Source organism: Corvus cornix, chromosome 17 (assembly GCF_000738735.6).
Source record: "Corvus cornix cornix isolate S_Up_H32 chromosome 17, ASM73873v5, whole genome shotgun sequence".
NCBI lineage: Eukaryota > Metazoa > Chordata > Aves > Passeriformes > Corvidae > Corvus > Corvus cornix.
Window position 1 is genome coordinate 1,984,612 of NC_046346.1, and position 27,793 is coordinate 2,012,404.

At 45.2% G+C, this 27,793-nt stretch overlaps 1 protein-coding gene across 4 annotated transcripts in view; it reads right to left on the reverse strand.

Annotated features, from left to right (window-relative positions):
• LOC104688508 (DAB2 interacting protein) overlaps window positions 1–27,793 on the reverse strand; it is a 163,888-nt gene that overhangs the window by 125,304 nt on the left and 10,791 nt on the right. Inside the window, exon 1 of one of the 4 annotated variants that reach the window (XM_039561594.1) lies at window positions 6,371–6,751. The exons of the other annotated variants lie outside the window; for them this stretch is intronic. Coding sequence (XP_039417528.1) covers window positions 6,371–6,509 — 139 coding nt within the window. The 5' untranslated portion in view covers window positions 6,510–6,751. Of the gene's footprint in view, window positions 1–6,370; window positions 6,752–27,793 lie in introns of those variants that run through there. 4 annotated transcript variants of the gene reach the window in all.

A 27,793-nucleotide genomic window follows, 5' to 3' on the forward strand; every position in this document is an offset into this window, starting at 1 on the left:
TGTAAGAAATCAAAAATATGAGCACATAAGGTATAAAAGAAACTTGCACTTCACATAAATTGGTTTCTTCAAAAGGAAACATTAAGTGCTCAGCATCTGAGGATTCCTCTTTCAGTGCAAATGTTAATGAAGCAAAACTTTGTCGTCTTTATTCCTGTCCATGTTCTCCAAGTCCATACAATTGCAGGGCATGTTTTTCCTCCAACTGAATGCTTCAATGCTCAACTTCAGATGAACTTCTGGAGCAATGTGAGAGGCTGGGATTCCTAATGAACCTCCGGGAGCTGACTGTGGTCCCAGCCTGGCTCTCCAAACCAGACCTACTACAAAGACATGCCCCTCATGCAAGGAAAAAACCAATGGACAGAACAAACCTTCCAAATTCAGGCCATGTGTTGCTCTAACCAGTCTTTTAGAGTTTCTGCTTATTAATAAAACCACAACACTTGTCTGGCACTGCTCATCACCTCAAAGCTTTACCTTCAGCACCAAAGAAACATTAGTCAGAATCTCTCTCTCATGTAGGTCTGGAGGAAAAAAGCTTCCAGAAATTACCTGTGGCTGACACTGTTCCTTGACCCTCACCGGCTCTAGGTGGGGAATGGATTCACAGTTCTCAAAGGCCATCTATTTTTACATTCTCTGATGCCCAAAGGGGCCCAAGGGAACTCAGTGTAAAAGCCTGACCCTGAGGCTGCACAAACCAATGACAGGAGAAGGGAGTTCTGGGGCTTGTGCACCTTTTCTAATAAGCATATACACAAACACACAAACAATTAATGTCTAACTAAAATATTCTCTGGAGTGTTGCAAAGGAAAGCAAACTACCCTCAGTAGCGTCTGAGCTGAAAAAAGCAAAACTGATAAAGCCCAAATGAGAATGTTCCCTGACCCAGCTCATTCCTGTCTCTGTTGAGAGCAGAGTGAATTAAAGGATTAGAGAGTGCCTTCAGTGCACTAACTTAGGGGATTAGTGGCACACTAGAAGACCTTCAAGGGAAATACAGGTTTAAAAGCTTTAAAAGGCAGCTCCGTGTCTAAATTGTTTGGACTGCCACAGCTGTAAGGACACAAACTTACTCTAATACATGAGTGATCATGAAAAGTCTGCTGAAAGCCCTCTAAGCATGTTTTTGGATGCAATTCTAGTTTGGACTCAGAGCAGGGTTTTTAACCTCTTTCTCATTTATTACCTATGGCTTGTAGATAAAACCTCATTCTGTATTACTCGAGAGCAAATCTGCTACTTATTTCCTTTCAGAGCAGTCAGCCCCTCCTAGGAACACTGTCAGGGGAAAAGGAGGGTGCTACCAGCAGGAGAGGGCTGTAAACAGAGATAAAGATGAGCAAAAAGAGACAGTGCTCCTCAGAGATTCCCACTGGGGCTTCCCAGGGGAAGTTTTACAACTTGATTCATTTTTGATCTCGTAGGAATTTTTCACAGAGAACACTCACTGAGTGTGGATGTTCCTGCATTTCTGACATGTCTGGAGGAGGTGGGGCAGGTCAGTGTTTGCTGTAGGAGCAAAGGGAGTCAAGGCACTGCTGCCACCTCGCTCCTGCTGAAGGGTCAGTCCAATAATCTTGCCTCAAATAAATTCACTCTAAATTTTTGCTTATTAAAGGGATTCTGAGATTTAAGCATTGTTTAATATCAAAACAATTCCAGAATTCCTCCATCATGCACCACTTCCCAAGTCATTAAATTTAGTCTCGATTTTTACTAGACAATGAAGCATTGAGCAAACACAGCAAAGTCTCAGCTGGAGCACTGCTGCTAAAAATAGCACAGCTGCCAGTGAATATTTCCTATAAACAGCACAGCTTAAAACATTTTGCATATCTTTTCTATGGGCATCTGTCAGCCATGCTGTTAAAATTTCAATGAAAGACTGCAAGACTTCTGTGGTGAAACAGAAAATGCCACAAAAGAGATTTGAAAAACAAAGCAAGAATCATTAAAAAGTGCAAAGCAGGAAGGTCTCCTTTTCCTGGCATTTAAAAGACACCACCCTTGGAAAAAAAAAAAACAACCAAGCCCGTTGCTAATATTTATGACTGGGTTCCTCACTTGCCTTCTCCCAGCCCTTAAATGAAAAACAAAGTCCTGCAGAGGTGGAAAGGGAGAAATTCCACATGGCATTCCTTGTCCAATATCACTTTTTGTTAACGTACTGCAGAACAGATTTTCAGCTAGGAAAGATTACTGAGAGGTGAGTGCAATTTCAGTTGGCTTTAAATATAATAAAACCTCCTTAGTTGTTATGTCACTCTGGGACATGCTGGGACAATTTTCCAGTCGCTGCTTCCCCTGTCCCAAGCGAGTGCCTGAACCTCCAAGGTATTGATTATTTGGGTATAAGCTGATCTCTCATTTATCACTTAAAAGGTTTTGATTTCATGAAACAGAGAGAGAAAGACTAAATTCCAGCTGTTTTCAACAGATGTGTATCTGAATAGCCTGTGCTGAGAAAAAAACCCAGCCTGACCTTGGCCTCCCTGCTCAGTGTTTGGTGCACTGAAATTCTGGGCTTTGCTGAAGATCAGTCAGTTTTCGCTTCACAGCAGCCATCAAAGGAAAGGAAGAAGAAAGCCTGTTTAATAAAAATCCTTTTCATAAAACATCTTGAAAAGCATCTGTGATAAACAGAACTCAGAGCAAGACATTTGTGTCTGAGGCTGACAGAGACAGAAGTATCACGAACACTGAACCTTCAAGATCAGGAACTCCAATGTTCTCAAATACTCAGGGCTTTGATGCCAACTTTGATTGCCTACAGAGTTTTACACAAGAAAGCCCTGAAGCCAAAGCTGCATTTGGCTCAGAGATGGGACTGTGAATGGAGCACCCATGAGTGGTTTCTATCAGCAAAGGGAATTTTCGGAACACTTCCCACTGACTCCCACTCCCTCATTGTGTCCATGAGTAAGGAGAGGCAGAGAGACCCTGAAGAAAGCCACAGACCCAAGTGCAGCCACAAGCAGGTGTTGCTGTCCCCGAAAATTTTCCTTTTCCCCTCAATGCCTCCCAAGCACCTTCCACTACATGAGATGGATCACCTGGGAATAATCATAATTACTGCCACGATTCCTCCCACAGTCCCACACATCTCTGAGCTGAGCAGATGGCCCAGGGGTTCTGCAGGTAGTTTTTTTATCTAGCTAATGTTTACCTGCAGCATGTCCTGACTCTCTGTGGAGGGCAGAGCCGGGGGTTTCAGGCACTGCCCTCATTCCAGCAGAGATTAACAGTACAGTGAAGCCTGAATGCTTTACCAACTCTCAAACAGCCATGGTTTAAACGTGCTGGAGGCAGGATCCCATCAGCCTCCTCAGAGCAGCCCTCCCCTCCTGCTCAGCTCTGCTCTCCCCACCAGCGTCACTGTTCAGATATTCCAGCCTGTCCCAAAGGCACAGAGTGACAAACACACTGAAATGTGATGAATGTGTTAAAGGCACCAGGGCTGACCAGACAGCTCCAGAACAGAGGATGCCATCACATGAACCATTGAACAAGCTGCTGTCACTGCCATCAGCTCAGTCCTGGACGTTTTTGCACACGCTGCAGCAGATTGGCTCCATCTGGAGTCCCAACACAAAGCTCTCCCCTCCTTCCCTTAGATCCTTGCACAGAAAATGCAAACTCTGCTCACTTTGCCCAGCTAAAAGCACCACAGCAGCACTTTCCTGAGGGAGTGGCTCTCTCTGCACCTCAGGAAGCAAAACCCATTTCCCAAACTGGGTCTCAGCCCTCACAGAGCCGTGCAAGCTGTAACCCCAGCCTGACTTTTCCTGCTGTTCCTGGGGCAGGATGGGCTCCGTCCCTCCATCCCTACCAAGGGCTGGCAGCAGCAGCAGCAGCAGCAGTGTCAGAAGGGCAGGTGTGGGTGGGTGGCAGTGCCTCTGGGGGGAGAGTGGGCTGTGGCAGCATGTAAGTACATGTTTTCAAACACAACTCCTGTGTGTTCAGAACCTGGTGGATACAAAGCAGAGGGGGCTGGAAGAGGGCTCTGACTCACAGCAAACTGGCAGCACCTCAGACTCCTGGGTGCTCCAGCCTGAGCTCCAGCACCAGGCATTCATCATCTGGGATGGAGGGAGCACAGGGAATGGTCCCACATGGGGACAGGGATCCTGTGCCAGCAGAGATCTCCTCCTCCCTGGTAAATGTGTAAGGATTGCCCGACCCCCAGCCGGCTCCTGGTCCAAAAGCATGCTGAGCATCTGACATCCCTTGGAAAAGATCAACTTCCAGGTATCACTGCTCCTCCAGCAGAGCCACAGGCTCACCTGGGCCCTGTGGGGATCTTGGCAAAGGGTCCAGAGACTGCAGAGTGCAACAACTGCCAAGAGGATGTCTGGGAAACACACATGTGGCAAACCAGACATTGCCAATTCCTGTGAAGTAACTCCAGCACGCCTGAATTTATGGCAACCTCCCACTAAGGATTCCTGATCTCCGAGTATCCCAGCCAGAGACAGCAAACTCCACTGTGCATCAGCCTTTGAGGAGGGGGCCCTCAGCTCCATGCTTCCTCCAGACTTGCAGGGTTTGGAATTCAACACTACATCACCCCCCAAGATCTAGAACTTCATTCTGATTTCTGCATTTTCCACAGCCCCCAGACCCCTACAGCCTCCTGTTCATCGTTCTTCCAGTGGAAACAAAACTGTCAAGGAGAGTTCCTGTTGCATTATTCCAGCACTTCCATCACCCTGCCCAGCCTGGACCAAGTTCCCCTCTGACCCACTGCGTGGCCTGGCTGCGTGACACCACCACTGCACAACAAAAACCTATAAAAAATAAAGAGAAAATTCTCATGCAGCTTTGCAAATCTCTTTCAGATCTACAGATAAGAGGAGCTCAGCTAGTGCTGAGAGGCAGGAATCCCAGAGAGAAACACAAAATACTCCAGGAGAGATCAACAGCAACAAGATTTCAGCTGGTTCAAATCCAATTTCTTACAAACTTTCGGGCTGATTCCCATTTCTATCAAATCTGCCTGTATATTCTTCGTGTTCCTGACAAATTATGCCATTAAGTTCACATTGGGTTACCTAAAAGAAACTAAACACATTTAGTTTGTCACAGTAACTGAAATGACAGTAAAATATTTTGGTTTTGTGCAGCACACAAATAAAGAGGGAAAGGGAACTGGGACATGTTTGGGAGTTTACAAATGCTCCTCCCTGACAGGCAAAACAACAAAAAAAATAATGCAAAGAAAACCGCTGTCTGCTTAAAGGAAAAGCTGAAGCTCAGGGACTGATTCAGCTTCCTATTGTTTTCTCAGCAGTGATTCAAAATCCTTAAAATTGTCCTGAGTGCCAGGAAAAGAGGAAAGGGGACATTGCACTGAGCTAAATCTCGCAGTGCTAAAGTTGAGTTTAAAATCTACTTCGTAAATCAGAATTAACTGCAGTGAGACAAGTCCAAGCCTGGATTTGCACAGACACCTGATGCAAAGTTGCAGTTGTGCTTTTTAGTCACACAATAAGAAGAAAAAAAGGAATTATTTTCAGTTAATGGCTTTGATTAAGCTCACAGCATGATAAATATATCAGGACTGCTGCACTGGAGGGAAAACACAACCCTCTTTCCTCCTTTCTGAAAAAATTCAATAGGAAAACACTCCCAGACTCCCACTTTTTGGCTGCTTTAAGAACAGGCAAAAGACCCAATAAACAGTTATTTCACACTAGAAGAGAAAGGCAGAATAGCTTATTTTAAAAATGCAACTGGGTCAGGAGCTGCCTCCAGTAGAAGGAATGGGCTGCCTGTGCCCTACAGAAAGATTCCTCTGTGGACCTCCCTCCTGCTGATGAGGACAAATAGGCCCTTTTAGAGCAGGATTTTTAAAAGTGCAAAGTGATTTGGGGCTTCAAGTCCCACAGGTTTCTGCAATGCCTTGGGAGCACAGTCTTTAGGCTCTTTGGAAAATCCTACCCCTAAACTGTTCTCAGCTTTGTCATCTCAACCCCCTGGTGACACTCGGCTCATGAAGAACAAGAAGTTCCAGCAATACATCTCTGCAGAGAGACACCATCTCCTAGGCACGGCCTTTCAAAGCTCTGTAAGCATCAATTAGGCCTCCAAACATCTCGGAAAAGTAGTTACCTTAATTACACAAAACTGAAAAGCTGACCCGTGGTTAGCTGGAACGCCTGGGTTAGTGACATTACACTTAGAGCAGCCACGCCTGCCCCGAGTCCCTCGCACACTGACCTTGTGCAGAGCCCGACCCGCTCCCGGGGCGCGGGGCCACTGCCCATCCTCGCCCGGCTCATCCGCACCTACCTAAGGCGCTACCTGGCAGCGGCGGCCGCGGGCTGCGCAGCGGCAATTAAAGAGAACTGTGGTTGCAATTACCCCTGCTAAGCCTGTTCCGGCTGCGGGATCTGCTTCGCTGTCTCTGAAGTCGTGACCTCCGGAGCAGTCGGTAGTAGTAAGACGGTCTCCCGGAACTTTTCCTGCTGTTCATGGACATTTTTGGATCTATTTTACACATACACACATGCAGGCACAGGTTCGCTCTCCCCTCTGGCACAGGAGCAAAACAGTCCCAGCGTTTTAATGAACTGGAGGGTGGTTCTTTGGAGTGGAAAGGGAGAGGGGGGAAGAGGAACTCTTCACCTGACACATTTAAAAAGAAAAACAACGAGAAGAAAACATAAAAGAGAGAGAGAGACGGAGAAAAAGCACGCGGCACCGGAGTGCATGTCTCAGCTGAGAGAGGACTCGCAGCGAGCAAGATAAACTGTGCTAACAACTCCTGCCCCCAAAAAGATAAGCCTGCTGGAGTAGTAATAGGAAGCCAGAGCTGGCCTGGGCTCCTGAAACGTGAAGCATAGGCTGGAAGAAATCCTGGACTGGATCCTCTCCGCCAGACAGCATCATCTGATCAAAGTGTCCTGGAACAATTCCCAGCTCCCTGCGCAGCGCGGCCCGGCGGCCTCGGCTCCGGCCGCCCTCGCCTGTCCCGAGCAGCAGCCCCGAGCAGCAGCCCCGAGCAGCAGCCCCGAGCAGCAGCCCCGAGCAGCAGCCCATCGCCGGGAGGAGGCTGCGGCTCTGCTGCAGGAGGGATCTGGGAAACGCTGCGTTGGGGAAGGGGATAATGATTTCCTGGCCATGGGACACATGTTAATAATCATCATGGAGCAAAAGCCCCGGAAAATAAAGTGAAATTTGAGAGGGGAAAACTTTAATTAGAAGTTGAATGAACAGAGCTCCAGACTCCCCTGGAGGCCCATTTCCTTTCAACATTCAAACTGAGTTATAGCACATCCCACAAATTAGAGAAAGGGCCTATTTACCATTTGGGTCCTGATGGCAGCGAAGATTCTGCCTCCGGCTCATATTGCTCCATAAAATTACATTTCAGTGGGCAGAATTAACACTTAAGGCCATGGAAGAAAATAAAATTAAAAAAATATATTAAACAGATAAAAAATTTCACTCCACATTTACCATTTCAAAAGGTCAGAAGTGAATTGTCAAGAATCCTGCACCTAAGCTTCCTCCCTTGCTGGCACAAAAACGACTCTGAAGGAAGAGTGGCAGAAAACATTTCAGAGACCCAGAATGGTGGCCAAGAACTTAATGTGTGGCTGCTGCTTCTCCCAGGCTGGCAGGTAAGAGAGAAACCTCATCTGAGTAGGATGAGCTGCAAAACAACATCTGCACAATAACTTTCTGTGTTGTGTCCTCGTTTTGTCATTTTTCCCAGACTTCTGTGCAAATTTATCTTTGTGGTGTCTTATGACCAGACACGGGCTTGGCTGTGGATGAGCCCCGCTCCCCTGTCAGCCGGAGCTTCTGCAGAGGTTGGAAAGCTTCCTTGGATTATCTTGTGTTGTACCTCCAGTAACAAGAGGCAGAAACGATTCCAGTTCAGCAACCACACCAGGACAGGAGTCCCTTCCCTAGCACCAACCATCCTCCCCAATTTTAGGATTTCACACATTTTGGCAGTCACGGAAAACATCAGAATTCTACACAACCTGTGCTTCCTACTTCCATCGAGAAGTAAACCCACACCGTGTGTCAGCTAAGAAAGGCCCTTCCAGGAGGAAAACCCAAGTCTGGCTCTTCCCCGAAGTCCATGCCTGGTTTTGAGGCCACACGTGAGGAATTCGGCGCCAGCTTTCAGGCAGTGCAGGAACGAGCAATCGGGAGGGCAGCGACAAGTTCAGGTCAAGGAGGCAGATCCCAGCTGGACAGCGGAGGCTCCCTGCCCCGGGAGGGGGATGCTGCACCGGGACATCGCTCTGCGCTTGCACCGGCCCTCACCACATCCCACAGCAGACCCCGGCAAAAAGGAAAAGCCTTCGCTTACTGCACATCTGCGCTCTTCTTCTTAGCCAGAATAATTTTCTTTTTCATATTTGGGTACATAAAAAAAAAAAAAATACAGGGACAACTTTAACCGTTTTCCAGACGACCAGAGACTCATCCTGTGCAGCTGATTCAATTCCCAAATGGAGCTGAGAACATCCAGAATACAGTGATGGGAAAGGCTGAAAATACTGACGTTTGGTTAAAGATTTGCTGTAGACAAGCACCCAAATATTCAGGTGTCTCTCTGCAATTTTGTGTCATAATAACTGGGATGAAAGCTCTGAAGAGAGTCTTCTACAATTATGCCTTTATCACTAGAATGTCTTTAAAACGGCCTCTCCAATTTACTTTTGTCATTCCCAACAGCAAAAAAAAAAGGCACTGACAGAAATGAAAGTTTGAACAAAACCATTTTAAAAGCTTACCCAAATTCATGTGATCTGAAAGGGGAAGGTTTGATTTTGCTTAACTGGAGCCAAGTGACTCATGCTCAAAGCACTGGGGATTCGGGAGAGGCGGGTGCTGGGGATGTCCCCAAGCTCTGAGGGAATGTGAGGTGGGAATGCTTGGGGATTTTTATTTTTCATCAGCCTAGTACCTTCAGAAACAATCATTCAGGTGACCACGAAGCAGGAAAGTTAATGAGGGACTATAAACTATTCTGACAAGAGAAAGCAGAAAGCAGCCCTATATAAAAGCAAAAATAAATGGTTGGGAGTTGTGTTCCAGTTTTGCCAGCTTGGCTCTGTCTCTCTTACTTAACAAGGTTTTTGAAGACTTTAACTTCAGATGCTACAGAGCAGCAGGCAGGAAAATGAACAACCCACCTGGGGGGATGTGACTGGGCCAGACCTTCCCAATTAATACACACTGCTCTGTTTTCTTCTTTCTTTACTACTTTTTTTTTCTCTTTTTTGAAAGCCACACCCTGACACAAATGCTCTGTGTACAGCGGAATCTGCCACTCACAAACGTGGGATTATGAACTGCTCAGGAAAGCTGACAACATTAAATCTCTGTCTCTAAAATAACACATCCCAGTCTGGCTGCTCCCTCCAAAAGGCAGCTGGATGAGCTTAGTCACGGGGATCTGCTGGATCTTTCAGGAAGAAGAGCAATTGGAGATAAATGTAGCAGTGATTTTTGGGGTGTTAACTCCTCCTCCCCAACACTGAGCACAAACCTAACCCATGGAATTAAAGACAATTAAATATATACCAAACGGTGGTAGAATATCCAGTCTGAGGCACCACTGGGCTTTAGCACAGAACTCGGCACCCAGGGCTGACCTGGGTGTCACCCACTGCTGTCACCCTGCCCTTAAACCTTCCTAAACCCAGATCCCTCTGAGTTTATGGCAAGGAACATGAATTCCTTATACTGAAGGTGAAAGTTTCCGTGCTCTTTCAGTGGGGTCCAGTCCAGCCCCAACCCCCCGATTTGGACAGGTTTGAGAACGTCCTGACTTGTTCACACATGGAATTCATGGCCTCTGAATTCAGGCTGCCTTCTGAGACAGCAGCTTCAGGGATTTCATTTCAGTTTCCCAGACCCCTTTCATAAAGAACTGAAGCTTTCAAAACTTAGCAAACAACCTGAACCAAACAAGAAGAAAAGGTTTTGGTTGGGCCAGCAGAGAGGAGTGGCAGGTATCAGCTTAATTTCTAATTTGCATTAGGCCAATGAACTGCAGACAGACCATCAAGAAATTGAATCAAAATCAGACTGCAACCCCAATTTCCCTGTCACATGCAACCCCCCTGTGCCTGAAGAAGGATCAAATTCCTCCTGAAGTCAGAGGGAAAAGGAGGAAAGGCAAATCTGTGCAAACTATCTCTTTTACAACACAAGAGAAACAGTGGTTCTGTCAGTGCTCCCAGACACTCCCAGCGTGTGCCTGCCTGAATTTGTTCACAAGTCCATTGCAGACTCCAGTCCAGCACACTCTGAAGATTTCCAGGCAGGGATACATCAGCTCATAAGCAGAGCCAGGGACGAAGGTAATTTCCTTTGTGTGAGGATAACTTAACTTTCAATTCAGCCGTACCCACACCTAAATCTTCAGTGACTTATTTGTTTGAAGACCTATGAAGGAAAGTTTCATACACACAACTAAAGTAAACCACTTCCTTTTAGTATTTTAACAGAACATGATGATTATTTTAAGAGTGCACATAGGCAAATTCATTTCCTTACTACTTTAGGTAGAATGTAGCAGCTTCTTGAGAGCACTGCAACAAAACGATCCATAGACTGGGGATCAAAATGAGAAGAAATACACATTTACTTTAAATTTAGGCAGAGAATTCACCGCTCTCCATTTATTCAATGGTGTCAGCACTACCACAACACTATGGATTACTCTTGCTGTGTGTATGGGGATGAAATCCAAATGTAAATGAAAGGGAGTCATTATACATAGTATAGATATTTAATGATATTAATGAGCAGAAAAAGCAGTGCCATATGAAAAAGCAAGAGGAAAAATGTACATCTGAATAATGAAATATTAAATAGGTGTTCAGGCGGTCTCCTGGAAGTTAAACCAGGACATGAATTCTTTCAGCATCACTGTTCCCTCCATGCAGACTGTGCCTGTTGTTTACTGTCATTATGGTCATTATATATTTACAATGGTGGGGCCAGAGATGCAAAGAAGGATCAACGCCCCATTGTTTTGGGATCTGCATAACCACCAATTAAGAGCTGACTCCTCATGCACAGCACTTATGATCTAAGGAAATGCAGAGTATTGCACAAACTGCAATAATGAAGTTCCCAAGCCCATTCTATGACTGGAGAAGTGAAGCCATGAGCGATTTATTCAGCACCACGTGGGAAGGCTGGGGCAGAGCGAGGCAGATACCCTGCACCCCTTATCCTTGACCAAAGAACAAATGGAGCTTCCCCACTCTCCTGAGACAAGCCCCTTGGGATGAGTAAGTATTAAACGTAATCATATCTTTTTTTCCTACAGTGTCTTTTGTCCACCAGAGCACCGAGGCTTCTGCATATTTGCTTCTGCAAATACTTGTTCAGTTTAATGTACTTAAAACACATGAACTTCCTCTTTTTCACTCAGGTAAAAAAAAAATCTAAAGAATGTGCCCAGTATTAAGCGGGAAAGTCAGTTATTTGCTTCTAAATTATAATGTCCTGATTTTAAGAAAGAGTCATAATATATTTTTTAAATGTGAATGAAAGAATTTCTCAAATATCACTATCCAAAAAGGAATTGAGAGAAAAACCCTCCAATTCCCAACAAGCTCAGTTTTGGATCGCATTTAATTTCTGCAACTGCCTGATGGGAATTCACAACACCCTGGATCCCAAGAGGCCAGCAGGAGGTGGCCAAGCACGTTATCCTCGTGCTCTGTGTTAAACACACGCAGAGGTGCAGACGGGAAGGGTCTCTGTCCCCAGGCAGGGCACGGAGCACGGAGAGCCGGCATGTCTGAGAACCGCGGAGACGCTTCCTGCGCCCACGATGAACTCCAGGAACAGCAGAGAAACAGCAGAGAAACAGCAGAGAAACACCGAGCCTGACCTCAGAGCACAACACATTTCCTGCCCACTTCCCAGCAGAACAATAGAGCTAAAGAACATCAGCTTCTCAAATCAGCTTTCAGCAAGCTGGGGGAGACCAAAACAAAATCACTCCACTTGCTCTACTGCCACGTACTCCTGATGATAAAGAACACTCCACTCAGGTACACAGGTTTATGACCTGGCTGGTCATGACACTAATAAAATTTACAAAGTCAAAATCGATCTTAAGATTTTTGCTAAATTTCCACAGACCTAATGAAGCAATTAAACACACAGAGTCCAACACAGATGGAAGAAGAAAATTCTACCAGAATCAAACATCCTGTGCTTCAGACCAGCCTGCTCCTTTCAACAGGAGGAAAAACCCAGGAGAGTGAAGTCTCCATTGTACAGCAAAAGTTCCAAACTAAAAAGAAAAATCTTGTACAAATCCCTACAAAGTCCCTCAGACATGACTGGGAGCTGCACAACACTTCCCAGCACTGTGTGTCTTCCACGCCGAGCTGCTGGCAGGAAGTATTTGTTTAAGGGGGACTGCTCTTTCCAAAAATCCCTTATTACTAAAATAAAATGTTATCAGTGATTCACTGAGTGATTAACAGGGTAACTTCAGCTCTGGGTTTCCCAAGATGTCCCATTTCCTTCTCCAAGACAAAACTGGAGCAGTTCTCTGCCATGACCCTGGAGGGGCTCGAAAGGGACCTCAAAATCTCACCTGGTCCAACCTTCAGTGGGAAGGGAGCCCAGGTGATGATCTTTCCTATCTGCACATTTAAATAATCAAAACCCACATCACCTCTAGGTTAAGAACCTAATTATTAGATGTAATAACAAATTATTGTAAGAAACTACATAATCTGCATTGACCTTGATCAAAATATTCATATAACAAAATAAATTAACTCCTAAAAATATTTTTACTTTGTATTTCAGCAGTAAACTTGCTGTTATGTTGCTGCAGGGAAAGAGTTGATAAAAGTCTGGCATCACTGACTTTCTGTGCCAGATTTATGGGTTATTATTAGCAGAAGGCTCAGCTACTTATTGTGAGTTCTGTTTCAATGGCTTTCCAATGTGGCGTGCTAAAAGGTCAGGGAAAAAACCATGAACCTTTCAGAAAGTTGCTGCAGGGCATCACTCTCCTTGCTTGCGTGGAAGTTGAGTCTGTTCTAACTCAAGGTGGGGAGGAGAGAAGGGTTTTACAGGTGTTGCAGAGCCCAGGAACTCCCTCTGTGCACAGACAACTTCTCCCAGTCTCAGGAATGCAGTGGGCTCCAGGGAAGCAGCCGCCTTCCCTCCCCTCCTGATGCCATCCGGACACCTGAGGCTCCCCCAGCAGCAAGAATCAGCCCCCGGGGTGTTTAATCTCATGACAACATCCAATGAACGAAGCATCTCTGCTGGCAAGTGAAATGAAAGATTAACTTGATTACACATGCTATGTAAAACTTATTTCCTGATTAATTAATAGATTAGGCACTTCCAATTCATGTTTAAATGCCCGATAATGATCTCACGCTCATATAACAAATCACTGATTTATATACACACAATCTAAACTTCATTTTTCATGTGACAGATTATTTTCTTCCTTTCCTTGCCACAAAATTTGCAAACTCCACTGCAAATACAGTTGCTCGTTTCACTTGCTTTTTGGCATCAGATGACTCAACCAAGGAATATTTTGGCAAGAATGATCTTTAGCCATCTTCCTTATCAGGCTGACATGACAGTGTGGCACAGAAAACACCCTCTGTTTTAAAAGAATTCCCTGGTAACAAGTTGAAAAATGAAAATGTAGCTATTGTTTTTGAAGAGGGCTTTACAAAAGCAACTGGAAATCCTGCAATCAGTTTTTAAATACCATTGTGAGGGTGGTTTATTTAAATTTACGTTTTTCCTTCTGGCACAACAACACAGGGCTGCCCTGAGAGATGTTATTGTCTGAGTGCAGCTGATTGCAAAATGTGGAGAGCCTCCTTCAAACAACAGAAATATGAAAAACACCCCATGAGCAAAGCAAGGGCTGGGATGTTTTGAAATGTGGAACCTCAGGGCATCCAACACCTCCAGTGCCTGAGTTCCCTGGGAATTCTCACCCTGCTGGGTCGGTACCTCATCAGTCCTGTGCAGGAACTGGGTGATGATCAGATAAAGGACACTCCAAATGAAAATAATAGAGAATGTCTAGCAAGGCACACAGTGCCCAATAATGCTCCTTTACTGCAGCATCAGTCCAAATTGATTTTTTTCTGCTTATCCTCCTACTTTTTCATACAGATCTTTCACTCACAAGTGTATGTAGTCTATATGTTCCCATTCCACTAACACGCCCATTATATTTTTAGAGAGAAAAGGCTACTAAAAAAACCTCTTCCTACTGAATTTATATCCTTTATTCTTCTAGTATACTCATTTTTACTGGATTAACAAGTCTAACTCTTTCCTTTGAGCCCCTGCAAAGGCCTATCCAATAGCAGCTTGTCTTCACATCCTCAGACATCCACGTGGCAGCAGTCCTGGACGACCTGGCTTGCAGGGTTTGTACAACTCATTAGTCAAAATGCCACACTGACGGAAAGAAGGCAAAGTTTGTCTGTTTGGTGTTTTATCTAAAACAGTTGGGTGGCCTCAAAGCAATTCTGGGAGGAGACACAAAGAGTAGCTCCTAACTGACGCAGCTCATGCTTGGTGATGAATGGCTTTGCAGGAATCATCCTCCCACTTCCCTCTCCTCCACCCTAAAACAGAACTTCATTGCTGACCCCTTTGCTGACCCTCCCAGAGGGTACATCTGAGGTAAACATTGGGAAAAGAGAACAACAGCCAGGCAGGGCAGAGCACTGCCCAGCACTGGGGATGGGGCATCACGTGCACTGTGCAGACATTCCTTGTGTTTTCATTAGGGAAGAAAATGCAAACACCTGCTACAACTCTGAGTGCAGGATTTCAAAACAAATTCTACAAAGAATGAAGAGTTCAGAGGGACTTTGATATAAAACATGACCGAGTCTGCAGCCCCTAAACAATGCACAGATACCTCGACACAGATCTAGATCTATTTATCTCTGAGAAGAAACGACCCCTCCACACTGCCCAGCTCCCACCAGGAGCCCCAGCAGGATGCAGCCTCACTGCTCAAACTACACTGTCAATCTTTGCTAATCTTGGCCTAACTCAAAACTCTACTTATCTTTTCCTTTCTAAATCATCCCCAGGATAAGACTAGAATCTCTTTTGAAATGTAAAGGTTCTATAATAAAATTTAGAAAGCACATATGGTACAAATATCAAGCGTGAACATCTCTTCCCATCTTGTACGTTTCAAAGCCTGTGCAAACAGCACTTTTCCCTGGTTTTGATCATGCAGCCAAAATGAGTCATCTGTGAACAATTATGGCTCTGGCAGGGGCCTGACTGTTGGAGAATGAAAGGAAACACTTTATTATTGAAATGATCAGTATGCCAAGCTGAGCGGCAACTGCAGAGAATGTTAAGAGTCCTTTATGCTCCTTCAGCCAGCAAAATTGAAAGCAGTGGATGCAGCACTCCCCTCTCAGACACCTGAGAACACCTGAATTCAGAATGGGCAATGCAAAGCACAAGGAAGCGGGAGCTGTGGAGATGAGCAAGGGGAATATATGGCAGGAAAAGAAACACAACCTTAAAGCAGGAGGCCTGGCTTAAGAAAGTGTTGGTTATTCCTGGCTTAGTTCTCCCAGGGGAGTCGTGAATGTATTAAAGGAACACACAGTCAGAGGCCGCCAAGCTGAAACCCGAAACTATTAAAGGACATTTGTTGGGAGTTCAGGACTGGCTGAGTCTAACAGGCTCTTCTGAAAGGGGATGAATGGAATTGCCCTCGAGGGGAAAAAATAGCAACCAAACAATTTAGTAGGAACACGGATCTCCCTATGTGCAGCCCGTTTTAGCCGTGATACTGCTGTGTCTGCATTTGCTGCCAGCAGGGACTAGGTAGGAACCCTCTGGAATTCCAAGGGTAACTCAGGATCTAAGGTGCTCACTGAGAGCTGGGCAGGGCAGGGAGTTGGGCAGGATATTGGTTTGCTGGACTCGGCAAATGAGCAAGAGATGGTTTTAAAACTGGACTATGAACAAGCAATGTATGAGCAAGTAATTCTTGTCCTCTTTTCCATGAGCAGCTTGCAGAGGGAGGGGGAACAATGTGGTGATCACCACCCAGAGCCTACAGACTATTTAAAGACCATGAGGGCTGACAGGATGACAAGGGAGACTCATGTACACAGAACTGCTAATGGAAGGTGTAGGGGGGAGATCAGGGAACAATCTGGGAAGAGCACATCTTGCACTCTGAAATTCAGGTCCAGCTCCCAACAGAAGAGATGTTGGAAGAATTTGAGATCAATATTCTGACAGCAGGACCTCTCAGGTCTGAACATTAGCTGACAAATACCTCTTGCTGTTTCCAAAACTCTGAGCTTTGCCAACCTTTGGAACAGACTATCCCACCACCACCACAGTTTGAGCAGCCTGGCTCCCCAAAACTAAGTGTTCTGACAGGCCTGGAGGCCAGGCTGAGCTTGCAGGATTTATACCATGTTAGCAAGCTGCTGAGGGTGCAGGCTCACCAGTATGAGGGGATTCTTGCTGGCCAGGGCTAAAATGTAACTTCCCTGTGATCCTGAGCAGGGCAGGGAATGTTTACAGGGACACTATTTGTCTTTGAAGGAACCAGCCTTGGAAAAGGTCAGATTCTGCCTTCTTCAGAGTCTCAGAGAGATCAGGAATCCCACACTTACTGTGTCAGGGTAAGTTCCTGGAACTGAGGGGCTTTTGGAGGGTCCTGTTTAGCTCATTATACAAAGGCACTTTTGCTCCTAACAGAACTCCTCAGGACAGGGGTACAAATTTCCTCCCGATCTACTCCAAACAAGACAACCTGGCAAGCACTGCCACACCTGAAGTGGTAAAACACTTAGCAGCAATGCTGAAAACAGACATCAGGAACTGGAATTTCCAAAAATGCTCATTCTTTGCAATTCCAGGAAGTAGCCCATGGTTACCTTCACACAGTAAGTGGTAATCCTACACGGAAGGCGTCTTGTTCAGTCAAGAGCAGCCTGGAATCTCATCTTGGCAGCAACTGGAGTGCTCTTTTTGTTTGGGTTGTGCCACTCATAAACTTCCTTCCATAACACACTGAGCTGGGTATAAACCCACGTAATACAGGGTATTGTGGAGCTTTTCCCAGCTGTGGCCAGGCTGTGCTTTGCACACATGCACTGTACACCTCTCTGCAGTTTGGTTTGACTTTTCCGAGCATTCCTAGGTCACAAACAAGCCCTCAGAGTCCCTCAGTGCTTTGACTACTGCAACAGAAATTAGATCGTTTCAATTTACACCACATAAACCAAGACAATGTCAGTGGTCTCGGAAAAACATTTGTTGTCCACACTGAGCACGGAGGAACACGGGAGAAGGGAGGGAGCTTTTCCAGCTGAAAACTCCAGAAACGCCCTGTCAGCACGTTAAAGCCCAAGAAAAGCTGCTCTGCTCTGGACACAGCCCTGCTGCAAGTCCAGCTGCTCACAGGGAATTCCTTCACGGGAAGTGCCCGAGGTGCTAAGTGTGCTGTGGCCAGCGCTGGCTCTCAGGTCGGTTCCTCATTTCAGCGCCGGCCCGGGCTGTTCCCCGGCAGGGCTGTCCCTGTCCCTGTCCCTGTCCCGGTCCCGGTCCCGGCGCAGGCGAGGATGAAGCGGCTCCGCACGGCTCTGCTGCCGCCCGCAGGCGGGACGGCGCCGGCTCCGCCGGGATCGCTGCCACATCCCCGGGACGGGGGTACCGCTCCCTCCCCAGAGCGGGTTTCCTCTTAAAAACCCCTTTCTACGGCGCTTAGGAAATATGTTCCCTGCTTTTTTCCTTGCCTAAATGCTAAAGAACATAAAAAAAAACCCCAAAACATTCCTTTTACTCAGTTGGAAATCCCAGTGAAGTTCGTTACTCAAGGATTCATTCCTTGCAACCTAATAAACCCCAACAAACCACAAATCCTTGTGTTTTGGAATAATATTTAAACGAGGAATAGTCCAGGTGAGACCGTGGCAGGACAGCTGAGGAGTAAAGTCAGTGGCAAAGCAGCCGAGTTAAACGTATAGGCTTTATTTCTAGTGACAAACTGAGGAACGGGTTCCTAACTCGTGGTGCTGCATCCCAGGTAAGTTTGTCCAGATTCCACATACAAAGAGGTCAAGTGGGTTTTTTGAACTTGCACTGCATTTTTAATTTTGTTCACGAAAAGGAAGTCAATTATTTAAGATGCTGAACAGTCTGAGGGCAAATTAGCAAAACTTACACCCATACTTAATTCCAAGAACATGACTGAAGGAAAGCTGAACACCCCAGGTTTCATTGCTTCCATCTGTAACAGCACACAGGCCTGGGTACGCTCCCAGTCTTTCACCCAAATCACTTCCTGGCCATCACAGAGGTTTTACAGCCCTGCCTGGGAACCTGCCCAGCTTTTCCAACCTGCTTTTTTCCATGTCATACTAAAAAGCATATGTGAATTTAATAATTGCTAATCCAATGACTGCATTACTTTATTGCATACAACTGAGCTAAATGTGCCAGCATCAAATGAACCCAGAGCCCTGGACAAAACTGAAGGTCTGGAATATGCCTCTGCTTTCAGAAACACGTGGGATGCAGCCAACAACCACTATGGAACACATCCTGCGCCCATGGCAGAACTCTGACAAGGAATGTGACTCCCAGGTGGGAGATGAGGATCAGAGAGCTGAGGTATGGTGCCCAGCCAGTCTGAGGCACAGAAGCACTTGGAGCAAACTTTAGGGAATCTTTTCTCTATGAAAAAGGGATCAGAGAAGTATCAAAGAACACAAATTATTTATTGCTGCAGTGAACTCCCAGACCTTGGTTTGGACACAAGAAGAATCAAGGACTTGCTTGGTGATTTGTGACCATCAGACCAAGCAGCTTCCACTCTCTCCCAAGCCCACTGTGACATTATGGCCATTCCCAGTGAATTTTCCCCTCTCCTGTGGAAGTGGCCCCAAGCTGAAGCACACAGAGGATTTTGGCACGGCTGCCTCATCCCAAGTGATGCTGCCACTCGCTGTCCCCTGAGAAGTGCTCCGACCCCAGCTTTGCTCTCCGAATGCCCAGAGCACCTCCAGCCTGTGGAAGGATGACGAAGAGCATCCCACCAGGAGCACAGGCGAGAAGGAGGTGGAGGAAGCTCCTGGCTATCTGCCAAGCCTCGCCACTCTGCTTTTTCATTTTTAGTTTCTGCTCTTTGCTGGAAAGTTTCTACTTATGCTCCGGTTTCCATGGCAACTGCATTTCTTGCCTTTCTTCTCCAGCATTAAATTTTTTATTTGATTTCCCTTTTTCCCAAGACATGACTCTCTTTTCCTTTTGTAAAAATGAATTAAGTGTTGTCTTCTCTTTGGTTGTTGATATTTTTAAAGGAGGTAGGAGAGACTTTCACTCAGCCGCAGAATCTGTCTAGAACAGCAGCAAAGATTTAATCTCCCAAGGAAGAATGTCGGGGGATTCCCTTGCAGAAAAGCCATTTACTGTAATTATCTTAACAAGGTTATGACACGTAAGAATTCCAGATACTGTGGAACCCAACATTTTTTAAAAATTGGCTGCTTGTTTTTATGAGACCAGACCTGGGCATTTTTTCTCTACAACTAAACATTTTAAAATTTTTTTTAAAGCATTACTTGTGACTCCTGAGCAGTCTCAGCTGAACAGTTTAATATTGGAAGTGCACTAGGAATGTGGTCTTCAGTTCCAGACTGTAGGAAAATTCAAGTATTTTCACTGACAAAGTTCTCACCTGGCTGGGAGCGGTGTTGGGGTGAAGCTGAAGGACCCTTCTTTCCCCTGCCACGGTCAATCACCCACAGCAGTGCCCTGCACACCCTCACACAAAGCACATAGAGACAAAAACCTCACAACTCATGGAGCTTAAGCTAATTAATTTGTCTTGCCCTTGTCATGTTGGCATTGAATTAATCTTAAGACCTGAATTAATTTGAAAAGGAAAAATTCATCAGACTAGCAAATCTGGATTAGATCTACCAATTTGGTTTTTCCAAGCTTTAGCTTCATCATAAACACAATTTATATGCTGCAAAGCCCTGAAATAATACAGGTTTTCATGCCAGTTCACTATGAAAGATTCTCTCCACATCTAAATTCTCCAGCACGTTCAGGCCATAAACTGACCCTCCTGTACAGTTGTAGATTACAAGGTTTCCAGTCTTTATCTCTGCCTGGTGGGATTTCACAGTAAATTCTTTCAGGACTGAATAATTAAAAGAAGCAAAACCACAGCAGTTGGCTCACAAGGCAACACAAACAAATCTGTCCATGGGTGCTATCTTGTTTGCAGCACATGTGCACAGATTTACATGTAGGATTGAGGCTTAGTGCTCTGTTTAGATTTTTCATTATTCAGTACCCCAAGCATAACGTAAATTGTATAAAGACTGAACTTGGAACAACTTTAAGAGTGAGCTAATCATCTTAAATAATTTCATTAACCCAATTTTGTGGTTTTTTAAGACTCTTACTACTCAAAAGAAATAAGGGAAATGGGTCAGAAGTGAGGAGTCCAGTCTACCATACTTGGTTCATGCTTCTCTCCTGCTCTTGAATTCCCTCCTCCAAGGAATATCTAGGTCAGGAATTCACAGGATCTTATATAAATCTGGCAATGTTCAGTGTGCTTGCCAGCCAAGCTATGTGAATTGTCAGATATTAAATATATGTGCCAGGATCTGTATTGTAAAATCCCATTACAACATACACAGTGCATGAACTCCCCATGGATTGGCTTCTCTGCAGGACAGGTCCCCCACTTCGAGTCAGGGTCAGGAGGAAAGTTTTAGACATCTGAGCATGGCCTCCCTGCTTTCTTCCCTCGGAGCTCCCAGGATTAGGGATTCGAAGAGCTGCTTTAGGCGTAGTCCCCTAAATTGCAGCCATAATGCGGCTTTTATGTGGCCACGGACAGGCTTCATGCCTGCACTGTTTCAATTCCCAGTGTGGGGATTGATTTAGGCAGACAGCAGCTTACTCAGCTCTCTCAGCTGCTGTGCTGAGGCGAGAACATCCAGCAGCCCCTTGCTCATCCTCGCTTGATTTAATGATTTGCTGGCCAGACTACAGAGAGCGGCTCAGGAACTCCTACCCAGCGTGCCATGATTTGTGGGTTGCTGCTGCTCATCTGTAATTGCAACGAGAAATGCTCATCAATCACTCCAGCTCTCCAGCAGAACGTTGGGAGACACAGCAATGGAGAGCTTTCGACCTGGCCTATCTTTTTGAAAACATTCTAATCCTGCAAATAAAGATCTGGATGCTGTCCCGGTGCCAGGACGAGAGCAGCTCCTGCCTTCCGACCCTGAGGGGCACAACCACCCCTCAGTGAAAAGAACCAGTATTCCTCCCCTGAGAGCAGGGCCAAGGGAGGCTGGGAGTAAAATCTGCTGATCTTCATTGCTGCACTCATTAACAGCAAACTCTCAAGTCACAGCATCAAAACATTTTTCTCCAGCTCTCTTGGAGCCTCTTTAGGCACTGGAAGGGGCTCTAAGGTCTCCTCGGAGCCTTTTCTCCAGGCTGAAGAGCCCCAACCCTCTCAGCCTGTCTGCAGAGCAGAGGTTCATCCTTCATCATTCATCCTAAATGTCCAGAACAACAGTCTGACACGAGGATGTCCCTCTCACAATCTCTGCGCCTGAGCTATCTGAGCCCCATTACAAACGTTTCCTCTCCTCTGTGAAGCACAAGCTGCAAATCATCATCAGTTAGTCCCCCAGAGGGACAAGAGAATCCCTGTAGGTAAACCCAAGACTGAATAGGGATTCCTGGGAAGCTGCACTCCATATCTCTACAATCCTTATCACCCTCGTTATTGCTCAGCCAGATTTGAAAACCCTTTTTCTAACAGTCCTGTGAGCAACACACCTTCCCAGTAACGCCCATATTCGAACCACTCGCATTAATTTCCTGCAGTCTAATAGAACACAATCTTAACACGATTTATTGAGACAATTAAAATTCAGAAAACAAGCTTCTCCGTGCTCCATAAAGCACAGCAGATTTATTTGCTGCAGTCACTAAAACTCTGCTGCCTAAAGCTGTGCAGTAACTCAGCAGGGCCTGGCCAGGGACTGCGGGACCCTCAAAGCTCATGCTGGGATAATCAATTAGAGCTGGGTCTGCACCGGGCCAGCTGCAGGGACCCCGCAGCTCCCAGGGCCTTCCACACCTGGAGAAGCAGAAAACAGAACCAGGAAAGAAAAGCTTTGGAGGGTCTGTGGTTGGTCTGTTGTGTTCAGCTGCCATGTCTACCACTTCTACCAATAATTGTGACCAGCTTCGAAGCTGTACATTTATACTATCTAGTATTTCAAGTTCCCTTAACCAAAGACAAAATAGAATGGATTTTTCATCCACCAAATAAAAAAACCGTCTCTAGTTTGGAATCATTGGAATCATTACAAATGTGTAGGAAGGCTGCAAGCATTTGGATACACCACACTCAAGCCCCAATACATACATTTATGTAATGAAATCACTTAATTTGAAACAGATCACCAAAAAGCCAGCTTGCATTTAGGCTGCCACAACGAAGAGATGTCACACTAGAGATTTTTCCAGTTACTTATAAAATAATCAGTTCTTTAAAGTTATCTGGTTTTGAGAGGTAATTATTAAGTGAATTTAGAATATAATTGCTCTGAACAATGATAAACTTGTATTATACCCTGAGTAAGCACTACAGGCAGGTGATAAATTGCAAAAGTAATGCTACATCAGTTTAACTTCCTGCCGAGTCACCCAGAACTGCTCCAGCCTTGCACAAAATAGCCCCTGCTTTCATTACTAATAAAACACAGAATTAATTACTCAAAATAAAAGAGGCCTTGAAAATGTGCCCAGACACTGAACCAAGCTGGCTTTTGCATTCTTTTTCCCTTTCTTTTTTCTCCTATAAAGGAACCTCAAACTCATTGCTAGTTATTTCTTCAAAGCCAGCTGTACCACAGCAGATTTTGTTCCAGGTCTCTTCCACTCCTGAGTGGAAGAGTGGATGTGAGTGGATGCTCAGGACCTGCACACACAGCAGACTCTCTAGTCACCATACTCCTCTCAAAATACTTAAACTGATGGCTGACTGCACCATAAATTTCGTTTCTCTGACGGGATTATGATAAAAATTAGCTCAGTGTTGGAAATTCACTCAAGCACTGGAAATATTTTAGACCGGGATCCAAATCTTTCAAATGTCTAGTGCTGGAATGGAATTCTCCAGAGACTTTCAGGCAATTCTCCTCCAGCTTGAACAAGAAGAATCCCTGGCTTGTTATTATTAGCAGCTGGGAACCTTTATTTCCCTACTCTCCTGTACGAAGGATTCCAGCTTCTCCCAGAATCTCATCATTATAGAACATGCAGGTTTAGAGCTGTGCCTGTTTTCATCTCAGCAGTTCTCCAGGAATTTGCGTAAAGATTAAAAAATCACCCCAAGTTTCCAGGAGATTTTAGCTCCTGTCCCATTTGTGTCACCCCCCACATGCTGGCACAGGGCTCTGACAGTGGGTGACTCGCATCCTCCTCCCTCAAAGTAACCTTGTCGTGAGCAGGACCAGGAGCAAGCCACAGAACTTTTTTAGAGAAACACAGACTCACTGACAAGGTTCCCACCAATTCCTAACCAGAGTATTTAAAAGTTCTTGGGCACCTGCCCAGCCCTTCTGGCAGCCCTGTGCTCACAGAGGAAGAGAACACGGGAGCAAGAGGCAAATCCAACAGGCACGAGAAGCCTGAGCAGCCAAACAGCTGCACAACGAGCCCGGGAGGGGCTCTGCAGGGTTCATTTTGTAGCCCAGCACAAAGCTGAGCACCGCCTGGGGCCTCACTGTCTGTGACAAAGTCCCTGCCCAGCCTTGGGCACCTCCTTTCACCTGGCTGACCTTGAGTTACGGCTTTGCCTGCTGAGAGAAAACTCTTCCTCCCTTTCTGGAGCACCCAGCTGGGGATGGACCCTCCAAAGAAGAGGGCTTGAAGGTTTTCTAATTGTCAGAGACAGTGTGGAAGGTGCTTCATGGACCTCCCAGGGTTCCCCTGCAACACCTCCTGATGTAAGAACGTCTCTGGTTCTGCTGAGCGACTGCAAAGTCACTCTTCCAGTTCTCCGAGGCAAAGAGTGACACATAACAGAGGCAGGATTTAGAGTGTGGGCTGAATCTCATGTGAGAAGATTCTGACTGCAGAGGTAAAGTATTGGCTAAATTTTATAATGATGGAGTTAATTTTGTTGCTAAGAAAAGCAAAGGCACGATGAGGACTGGCTCCAGAGATTACACAGTGTGTGGTCTCTGCACTTGAAGAGCTCTGCACAGCACTCACTCATGTTACATCAATTACTTTAACAAAGTTAGATTCAGAATAATATTTATAAAGCTGAGATCCACAGACCTTTTTGCAATCACCTGGGTACAATCACCTTATTCACAAAACTGGCTATAAATTATGCTAATCAGTGAAACACTCAGAAGATGAAGAGAGGTTTCTTGTGTAATTTTAAATGGATTCCTATAGAAGAAAAAATTGGGAATATATAAAATTACAGAGTTTCAGTGCACATTTCTATTTGAATCTTGGGTGTCAGTAATACAAAGGTTAAAGCATTATGATCAGGAAATTTAAAATACATCGCTTTTATTGTGGGACTCCTATGTCTCCACAATGATTAAATATAATATTGGAAGGTTTTGGTGGACACAGATGTCATCTTAAGCACCAATCCTGACCACTCCAATGAAGCCTAAATGAAACGGTAACTTTGCTCTCAAGATGACAGTCCTGTCTCTGACTCAGCCCCTCTGTTGTATTTTACCATTATCTTAAAAATAAACTTTTTTCTTTGTGGTTTTCATAACATAAAAAGTTAAACAACACAGTGAGATACAGTTTTTTCTTCATGTCCTTTGGGGGGGCAATTAAAAAAATATTTAACTTTAGCTTACCTCTAATGTATATTTCAATTAGTGGCAAATTCCTGTGCATTATTCAGGTGAGACTGCACCTGCTGAGCAGTTGGTACTCCTTGGAGGTAGTCAGGAGTAGAAAGACCTTTGTTAAGTCTGTGGTTCTTCTGTAAGCCCTGGGATGTAAGAGCAGAAGGACTGACACTCCCGAGGGAGGGTCCTGCCCAGGATCAGGAGTGCTCCTCTGGTGACTGCAGAGCTGGCAGCTGTCTGACTTCAGAGCAGCATTTCCACCTGTCTGACAACATGGGATCTTCTCTGACTCCTGAGTAGCCAAGAAAGTCAGAAAGAACAGCCTGGGAGGTCACTGGCTGTGAGGTGATTTCCATCTTTCAGCTCAGGCACAAGAAAGGTAATATTCCACATGTTTTTAAACAAATCCCAGGATTTGAGGCAAAGTACAGAAAATCCCATATTAGGTGTGACATCTGGCAGCCCTTCTTTAGGGCTGGATGCTGACAAGTGAGGAGGATAAATGACTCCCTAAAGCCAGGACTGGGCTCTGGGCATGGGCTGCCCCATTAGCTGGGACACTGCTCTTCTCCACCTGGCTCTGCCTTTTCTAGGATCAAAGGGAAGTATCCCAGGCCTGTATCCCAGACTTGTATCCCAGACTTGTATCTATGCTGCCTGCCTGGTTCACAGAGCACAGCTTCTTCACCCTTTTTGCCCAGGTTTCTCTTTACTCAAGTCAGATTTTCCCGCCTCCCTGCTCTGCTCTCCCTTTACTGTTCCCAGCTCATCACCAGGTACAGACACAGGTGACTCTTCATCTGACTTTGATGACATCAAGTTCAGAATCCATGGAATTAAAATCCCCAAACAGAGATTACAATTTACAGAAGTTATAACTCAAAGTGTCCAGACCTCTGTAGGACTCAAACACTTCGCAGCCCACTCCCAGTCCCTGTAACACGGCCCTAAGGGCTGTAAACCATTAAGGAATGTCCTTGTGTGTGGATTCTTCCTTGTTTCCATGAGGTTATTTGCAGACACAATGAACAGTGCTGCTACTTGGGACACAAAACCCCATTAAGAGGAGTGATGTGCTGTCTAAAATTAACTATGTATTTGTTTTCTCTTCAGTTTCTATAGAACATGAAGAGAGATGCAGATGGTTAACAGCACTGAGATTATAGTGATAGCTGTAAAATTTGATGACTGTTATCAAAAGCATCGTATGGCTTATGAGAGCAAGCAGCAATTAAAAAAAAAAAAAAAGAAAAGAAAAAAGATTTCCAAGCTTACCCTGGACAGGGAACAGGAATAGCAAAGGGGGTTAAAGCCAGTTTCATACTAAAGGATTTATTAAAATAAGAAGATCACTGCTTCAACCTTGGCAGACACAGGTTATCTGAAGCAATTCAGATGTGAATGAAATAAATGTACTGTGTACGAGCCTGAATCACTGACAAAGGGAGATTTAAACCTGGGGTGGGAATTCTTCTGCTCAGGAAAGCAAGGCAAGGATCAGTTGCACTGATCTGAGACAGGCCGAGCAATTGCTGCAGATCTCCAACTGGCACTCCAGACAGAGCACTCTTTCTCCATGGCTAGGAAAATCCTGTACTGCACCTTGTTGCAGGCAGGGAGATGCCTGACAAAATAAGCTGAATCACTCACTTTCTCCACTTTCAACCAGAACAAGACTTTGTTCCACCTCTCTAGATGAAATATTAATCCACCCTGTAAGAGAACGATACCCACAACCTTCCATCAGAGACCCCTCTGTTCAGACTCCTCTTTGGAGAATTACCTTTGCTCTTTCCCCAGCTGGAAAAGTTCTTGTATTCCTGTTTCCCCCTCCCTCTTCTGAGCTGCCATGACTGGAACTCCAGACTTTCCAAAGCTACAATGATTTATTGAAACCAGTTCTACTTAGTAAGAGCTCTGGCAAGCAGAAGCTGTGCTAATGGACCCAGCAATCCAGGGAGCAAGATAAAATCTCCCAAGAACATTTTCAAGTGGTAAAAGAAGAAACAACGAGGGAAGGGTTGGAAGTTTTCAATACTCATTGAAACATGGGAAGATCAGAACCCTTTTCTCTTAAGGTGCATATCTGCCCATTCACTGGAGGAAAATTAGGGATTGACTCATTAGAAATCAGGACAGATGAAAGGACAGGACACACTGTTCCTTGGCTTGGCCTCCAGAGAACACATCCAAAGCATCTGTTAGAGATGGACCCTTAACCCTTAAACATTACAGAGCTTTCGAAATATCCATGTTACATCTACTGGGATACACATTTTTTACAGTAGGAGAAAGTTTATTACAATCCATTGGGGAATATGTTTCTCTGTGTTGGTTTTTAATTTATATTTAATCTCTATCCAACCCCAAAATATGTACATATATAATTAGCTTAAAATATTCAAGAACATTTCTTGATGTGGGATCCATTTGCAAGGAAAATGACAGTAAGCACCAAAACTGAACTGATTTACTGACAAAGCACCAATGTTTTCAAAACAGAGCTTTAAAAAATTCACCAAGTTGCTCCTAGATGGCCCAAATGCCTGAGATCAAGAAGTCAGGCAGCACTTTCCAAAGGCACATAAAACAACAGCAGTCTCAAAAGGCCTTTTGGACCTTTTTGACCAAAAATACTACAGTAAGTTACTGACATTATTCTTTGCCTTCAGCTCTCTGTTCCTACATTAAAAATTACAGTCTCAGAACAAGAGAGTAGAAAATCGGGGTTTGAGCATTTAAAAGCCCCTCACAAAATTGCCATGAATCTCTGGCTACATTTTTTCAAGACTACATCCCCAAGCTTGATTGGAGCCCCCGCTCCAGTCGCTCCATACCGCTCCCAGTATGATATTCT